Source organism: Canis lupus, chromosome 21 (assembly GCF_003254725.2).
Source record: "Canis lupus dingo isolate Sandy chromosome 21, ASM325472v2, whole genome shotgun sequence".
Taxonomy (NCBI): domain Eukaryota; kingdom Metazoa; phylum Chordata; class Mammalia; order Carnivora; family Canidae; genus Canis; species Canis lupus.
Window position 1 is genome coordinate 42,725,770 of NC_064263.1, and position 7,744 is coordinate 42,733,513.

Genomic DNA, 7,744 nt, shown 5'->3' on the forward strand with positions numbered 1-7,744 from the left:
AGCTTACCTTCCATAAATTCCAGTAGCACTTGGACTAGAAGCTCTATCCCTTTGAGCTCTGACATTCTGTGAATTAATGAGATCACTTGACCACTGTGTCCATTCTACTTTTTATTTGGCATTTGTTCATTTGATACATATATACATATATAAAAATCTGTACAAGGTAAAATACAAAATAGGTATTTCTTTATAAGTTATGCAATTAAACAGCTACCTTTTTAAAGTTTAAAAGCCATTGCAGAGAGAGAGAGAGAGAGAAAGTCTAGTCAAGTCCTTTATAGTCATTCACAATAACATTGGTATAAAATATCCATACAACACATGTGTACAAAACAGTGTACAGTTCGTTAAAGCTGTGCAAAGACAGCAAAGTTCAGTAAAACAAAACAAAACAAAACAAACAAAACAAAACAAAATCAAAGAGGCTTGTGGGTTCTCTCTCTCTCTGCACACATCATGTCCAGTGCTCAAGAGCCTTGCAGGTCAGTGAAATCTCCCCAGAAATAATAAAAGGGCACAAGGTAGAGTGCTTGGTGCATATACTATGGATATGGAAATTATTAAGGAAAAGCTTTAGGACATGCATACAGAAACAGAGACAGCCTCTTCCCTCAACAACTCCCTTCTTGGCCCAGGGAGCATTTGGAATATGACAGAAAGGATTCAATATTCGTGTTGTGCCTTAGACCCGAAGAGGTGTTTGTGTGTGTGTGTGTGTGTGTGTGTGTGTGTGTGTGTAAATTTTTAAAACATACTTGACATTCCTGAGGGAGCCGCCTAGGAAAGACTGGGTTACCGGAGCCCCTGGAGAGGAGGCCCTCCCACCTAGGACAGGGAGGTGGAGCCACCGAGGAAGTCAGCGGCCTCCGAGCTCACAGCTCCCGTATTTGATGTCGTGACTCCTAACTGCGTTTCCCCTGCGGTGAAGGGTTTCCTCCCTTGCTGCGTGCTCGCTGCTAAAGCCCTCCGGGGCCTGGCTCGCCGGGGAACACCCCACTGGGTCTGGACTAGCCTGCAACCAGCCAGACAGGCCTGCGCTCGGGTGCAAAGCGAAGGCCGAGACCAGGAGCTAGACTTGCCTTGCGAGGACCACAGAGCTGTGGGCGGAGGTGTGGGGGACAGGAAGGCCACGGGGGCGCCCCCGCCCCGGCCCGGCCCTGCAGGGGGGCTGGGCGGGCCCCCGCTGTCGGCCCCGAGCGCTTCTCGGCAGTAGCGGGGCGCGGGGGCTCCTAGGACACGGTGATCTCCTCGTCCTCGCCCTCCTCCTCGTCCTCGGAGTCCGAGAAGTCCGAGGGTTTGCCGGGGCTGCCCGAGGGCGCGGGCGAGGCGGGCGGCGGCCGGTCCAGCCGCGGGGCGCGCAGGGGCGGCGGGGGCGCCGCGGGGGGCGCGGGGGGCGCGGGGCGGCGGGGGCTGCGGGGGCGCTCGGCCTCCTCGTCCTCGCCCGCGCCCTTCTGGCCCACGTCGCTCAGGTCCGGGTGCGGGTTCAGCTTGGTGGGAAGGGTCTGCTCGCGGCAGCCCCCGCTGGACAGGAGCTCGCGCTCCTTGGAGTTCCGCCACTTCATGCGTCGGTTCTGGAACCAGATTTTCACCTGGGGCGGGGGGGGGGGGGTGGAAGGAGGCAAGCAGAGGTGAGGCGAGCGCAGGCAGAGCGCCTAAGGCACCCCCCGACACCCCCCCGCCGCTCCTCCTGCACCTGACCCGCAGGGCCGCGGGGTGGGGGGTGCAGGGGGGTGCAGGGGGTGCAGGGGGCGGACCCGGGGCCCCGAGGAAGCCGGCAGGTGCACGCATTCCCTCTCTAGACCTCACTTTTCCCCATCCGCACAATGGGACCTAGCCGGTTTCAGAAGCCACCCCCCACCCCCACCCCCGCAGGTGTAGGTGCGCGGCGGAGGGGTGAAGCGTGGGGACTGGGGCTGTGGGGGGGGGGGGGACATCGCCCTCACTTGTGAGTCTTTCAAGCCCAGCTTGGCCGCCAGCTTCTTGCGGTCGGGCTTGCTGATGTACTTCTGCTTCTGGAACATCTTCTCGAGCGCCTTGCGCTGCACGTCGGAGAACACGGCCCGGCGCAGCATGCCCCGGCGAGGCTTGCCGCGGGCCGCCAGCGGCCAGGAGAAGGTCCCCGGGATGGGCACGACGCTGGAGGATGCTGCGGGGGGCGGGGGGGGGGGTGAGTGGGCCGCAGCCTCTGCCCCTCCCTAGGGGCCTCCCTCGGTTTTTCTCTCTGATCCCTTCATCTCTTTAAAGCTCCCCTCTTTCTCCCCTTGGAGAATAGGCCAGGAACCTACAAACCTGCGAGAGTGAAAGGCGCTTTCCGCCCAAATAACTTTGCCTTTCAACCAAGCAAACCCGGATTAGGTAAAACCACGGAAACACAGAAAACAGCCCCCACAATAGCCTGTTTCGTTTTTTTCCATTCAACGGGCTCAGGAGGACAGTCTCAGCTGCGTAAATCGGCTAAAATAGCAACAGAAAAACATAAATTACAAAAAATTAAAAATAAAAATAAAATGTACAGCTGAGGCCGCTGGGGTTCCCCCTTCAGCTTTTATCACCTTGGAGGCGTTTACATTCTGTAGATGAAAATGAGGTGCTTTACTGATTTGACAGAAGAAAATCCGCTTTGGATTTTTTTTTTTTTTGAAAAATCCAATCAGCATTCATCTTTTTCATATTAATCTTTCCTCCCCTCCCCCACAAAACGTAAAGAATTCGGCCAGAATACATGAAAAGTGGCAGCTAATTAGCACATTGACCGCTCCCCAATGGGTATTGGCATGATAAAAAGGGGGAGAGTTTTGCTTTAAGGGAGGGAAAGAAAAAACCCAAAAAGAAACAGAGACTCTAATGAAGCGTGAATGGTAATTGTGTAGTAATGAACTAACAGAAAAAGACTGAGGACAAGCAGCGAAAGCCATATATTACTGGGACAAAAGAGATTTACACTTTCAAACTAAACACAACTGCAGGCCAAGACCATTGGGAGAATACTGATGGCAGAGGCTTCTCTTCCCGGAATCATTTTCATTAAATGGACATGAAAAGCTATTTATAAAGCTCGGGTTGTTTTTGTTAGAGCATTGAGATGAGGGAGAAAGGGAGCAAATTCCATTATCAGCAGCAGCATGAATGGTGGTGGGGGGCTGTTGGTGAATTCACTCTCCACCTTTTAAAAATCAATTGCTTGTTTCTTTTGCTGATTTTTGGGAGAGTTGTGGTTTTACCCATCCCCCACCACCCATGCCCAGTCTCTCTTCTCTTTATAGGCTCTCCTCTGCCTCCCGGGTCTTGACCGGTTGCAGAGTCTTTGAGCAATAGTTTTGAGTCGCCACCACTGGGATCCCAGCATGGAAACCTACAGTACACTGTTTAAGGTGTTTCTCCTTTAGACTGGGACCCGGTTACAGGGCCTTCCCTCAGACTTCTCGTTTTTGCGAGCTCAAGGTCTTTGAAAAGATAAGGCGGTGGGGGAAGGGTATCAGAGAAGAGGTTGGGAAATCAAGTTGGAAGTAGAAGGTTGGGGTTGTGGGAGGATCTAGTCCCCCTCCCCCTGGGCGACCCCAGGCATCCCACACAAGAGGGCACCCCATGTGGTCTTGTGAAAAGCCCGAAGCCCTGAATGGGTCTTAAAGAGAAATTAGCCCCGGCTGGTAGGTGTCTCTGGGCGGCTGGAGGGGCGAGGGCCGATCTGTGTGTGGCTGCCCGGAGGAGCTGACCAATTGGTCATGGTGCTGAAACCTTTGTGGGGAATCGTGGCCAAGTGCACTGACTCTGTGGGAAAACGGCGGCGTGAAGGGATGCCAACAGCTCCTCGCCGGGAAGGGAACCGCCTCAAATTGGGACCATGACAATTCCTGCTAATTTGTAGAGCAGGGAATTGGTGCAAAGTGTCAAGCAGTCACTGCTTGTGCTAAATAGGGCATCAAATTGGCGCGACGGATTCGTGAATGTTGTACGCCTCGCAACCTCTGAACCAGAGCATAACCCCGAGGGGTGGACGGAGAAATATGGCTTCGGAGCAGGGAGAGCGACGGGCTGGGGCTGGGGCGCCGCCCCCCAGGAAGGGGGTCGAGACCTACCTGGGAAATAAGAAGATCTGATGAAAGGCTGGAAGGAGCCTTCAAAGTAGGGAAAGGCGAAGGTCTTGGGAGGAACGCTCTGGAGCAAGGCGGGGGATGTTTCTGGCAGAGAATAAAGGAGGAAGGAAAAGAGGAGGGAAGCAGAAAGGGAATTTGATTAGGTACTTGATTATTGTACAGAACATTGGAAACATGATATGATTAACCCTTCAGCGGCCTTCATAGGCATCTTCCTCAGTGTTTTGGCAGAGTAAAAGACATCTTTTCCTAACACTGCGCCATTTGTGGAAATCCTTCCACTCATCGCCCCCGTCACCCCACTCCCCCCACCCATCTCAGAGTCCCGGGCCCCCTGTTCCCAATCTCATCCTGGGCACTAACAAGATAGATGGTATTGGGGCGGGGAAGAAAAGAACTGCAGGTCCGTAATGCTAGCTAAGCTAGTAAATATATTGTCTTGGGTTTTAAAAACTGGCTTCCAGAAGTTGGAGGGCAGAAACACAGACACCTAGGGGCGGGCGCTCTCTCCCACTACAGGTGCTCAAGTTCATTATGAGGGTGGCGCGAACCTGGAGCTTTCCTTCCCGGGAATTGGCTGGACCTAAGTCTCCTACTGCACGACGTGGGGCTTCGGGGATCTTGCGGAGGGGTGTGCGCCCATGTGTGAGTGGGTGCCCGAAGCCAGAAGGACTCGCACCTGGACCACCCGTCGGCGCTCTGCGCTCACTTACCGGTTCTGGGCGCAGAGGAGAGGATGGCATTCACCCCAAACTTCAGAAACGTGGGCTCGGTGGCAGGGGAGGCGGCTGTCTGCGGTGAACCATCCGGTCGGCTTCCCGCACCCGGGGAGCCCAGGTCTGAGGTCCCGGTGTCTGTGAGAGTCGCGGGGGCCCCCTGCCTAGGGGGTGACATGCTGGCCGTGGGTAAGCTGCGAGGCAGGTAAGCGGGAGGCCGGCTGATGCGGATCAGGTCCTCCACCAGGAAGCTCGAGTGGCCAGAAAACGCCGACTGCAGGGACTGGGGCAGCGTTAAGGTGGGCGTGGGACGAAGGAGGCTGGGGTACCCGGCGGGGGGTGCGAGGAGGCCGGGGAACATCATGTTAGGCGCGGGGCGGGCAGAATAACCCTTCTTCCAGTGGCCGGAGGGTAAATGCCTCGCTTCCCGCCCCTCCCGCCCCCGCGGTGCCCTCTCTCTTGGGCAAACGTCTCCAAGTAAAGATCCCACTTGGGCGTCTGCGAGTCCTCCGTGGTCCTCCCGTCGAGGTGATGGTTTTATAGTGGCGCGCCCGTTAAAGCGCTTTGAAAAGTGACAGCTCTGACAATGAAGTTCAACAAAGTTCTCCACTCGAGCTTCATTCGCCGGAGGCTCTGGGCGCTCTGATTGGCGCAGGGGTGCAATTTATGATTGGATTAGTCTTCATAAGCATGGCCCGCACAATGGGCCGGCAACAAAGGCTGGCGCGCATCAATTCTGCATATCGACCGCCTCTTTGCAATACAGTGTGCCCCCAAAGCTCTCGCCGGGAGTTTTTGTTCCGAAGCAACACCCGAGCTAATTAAATGCCTATTTAGAAGTTTCAGATGACATCTTGCCTCATAGAAAAGGAATTATTTAAAGAACGCACTAAATTTATTTGCAGCTCCCCTGCTGAGCCTGGAAAATAAATCAATAAATATTCATAGAAATTCATCTCCAGGCAATCAGTAAAATAACCCTCCCCCTTGTGGGGTGGGCAATGGAAAATTTGAAGTCAGTGAACACGAAAATATACTCCCTTCTTGGGTCTCTAGCCCTATACGCTCTGTTACTCCAGCTGAGGCATAAAGCAGATGTGAGGGGTGGGGAAAATCAGAGTTTGTGGGGTGCCATTGGAGCAACACTGGGAGCCTGGAATTCATGCTTTGGGATTATTGGATGTGGGTCCATCAGGATGGAGGGGGAAGTCTTGGCTTTATTTCGTGTCGGGGGAACTAATGGAGTTTGAGAGAGTTGGTAGGTACCTGAAGGATAAGAAGGCGTCTCCTTCTGCAAACTCCCAGCAACCTGGAGAACGATTTTCAGTGACGTTTCTCTAGAAGTGTCGCCAAGGAGCACTGGGGAGCTCGCGTGGTGGAGGATCGGAGAGCTACAAGGCACCGGGGCTGGGCGGTGGTATCCCACTCCCCCGGGGGTTTACTCCTGCGGGAAGCAGCCTCGGGCCAGGCCACCTGAACGCCGGGACGCTACGCTGGCCCCCTTCCAACCTCCAGGAGCCTTCAGCAGTTGCCTTTGAAACTTACAGCCTGGACTTTTCAAACCACAGCCGCGAAAGTTGAGCTTCTGCCCGATGCGGGGCGCTGAACTCGGCCAAAGTTTTGCAGCCTCTTAATGAACTGCATGCAGCCTACGAGCGCGGGGAAGCAGCACGGAGACCGCCGTTCCCAAGGATGCTGGCCCACGGGAGCGCCTATGCTTAATCTGGGGCCTCAAACAAGACTCTTCCTGGAGACGGTGCTGCGCTTTACTCTGGGTTGGGGCTGGGGTGGCGCTGAGCCTCGATTCCCCCGTTTCTCTGTTCGGCGAGATAACAGATGTGTTAAACGTCCCATTCATTTCTTTGGTGTGGCTGAACCTCCCCAAAGAGAAGTGTGCAGCCCCGCCAGGCCGCCCTGATCCTATTAACCATGAACTAACTGTCACCTTCAGCTGGTTTTCCTTTTTGCTTTTTAACACAAAGCTTTCTCAAAAATCTTATTAACCAGCTTTATTTCTCTCGATGGTTTTGTTCGGGGCGTTTTGTGTTGATGATCTCCATGTCGCTGCTTTAACCATTCAATAAAAGTGCATCTGCGATTTATATCACATTAAACCAGAAACGGAGCCCGCTAAAGCTCTCCCTTGATTCAAATTAAAAAGTTATTTAGAGCCGGGCTCTGGAGCCGAATTATAATGCTCAAAGATGACGCAAGTATGGAGTTTCTGAGCCCAAGACGCTTATGGAGGCGCATGGGGCGGCAGGCGGTGGAAAACCTCTAAGGAAAGGAACAACTTTTAAATAAGCGGCTATTTTAAATATGCGAAATGCATTGCTCGGGTTAATTGGAGTCCCCAGAAACCACCGAGGGACCTCTGTGGAGAGCTTCGAGAAAGTTTCTCTTTTTGAAGTTTTGCAATAAAACAGGGGAGCAAAGTCTCAACTGTTTGAACACCTGCATTCTAATCTTGCCACAAGACAAAGTTTTCCATCGCAATCAGTTCCCCACTAGCCCTGTCCCCGACTGCCTTCTGGAAGCTGGAAGACTGGCTCTGGTTTTTGCACTCTCTCCCTCCATCTCTTCTCATCTCCGATTCTCCTCCTCCTCCCGCTACGTTCTCTCCCTCCCTCTTTCCTGCTCCCACCGGGAGCAGAAGGTGGTGACAACAGGTGTTGAATTACCCACCAAGGAAGCTCCGGCCCAGTCTTCCGGAGGATCGGAGTAGCGCCTCCGTCTGCTGGCTTTTTTTGCAGGGGAAAGGAGGAGCGCTAAGAACGCAAAGCCAGCCTGGAGCCCTCCTAGCGCCATCCTCTTCCCTAGGCCTCTTCTCCTCCTGGGGCATTTCTCTGGGTGTAGTTTTTAGTTGTTATCCTGCCCACCGACACGCTCCGTGCCCCCCCCCACCACTACGGCGCGCACACCCCCCTCTCT

The 7,744-nt window shown here is 54.2% G+C and overlaps 1 protein-coding gene across 1 annotated transcript; it reads right to left on the reverse strand.

Annotated features, from left to right (window-relative positions):
* Positions 1–209: 209 nt before the first annotated feature.
* On the reverse strand, positions 210–5,177 carry DBX1 (developing brain homeobox 1). The gene is made up of 4 exons (XM_025459760.3): positions 4,811–5,177; positions 4,080–4,181; positions 1,947–2,149; positions 210–1,592 (listed from the first exon to the last, which is right to left on the reverse strand). The coding sequence occupies exons 1-4, from the start codon at positions 5,175–5,177 to the stop codon at positions 1,233–1,235; spliced, it is 1,032 nt and encodes a 343-aa protein (XP_025315545.1). The 3' UTR covers positions 210–1,232.
* Between the last annotated feature and the right edge of the window lie 2,567 nt (positions 5,178–7,744).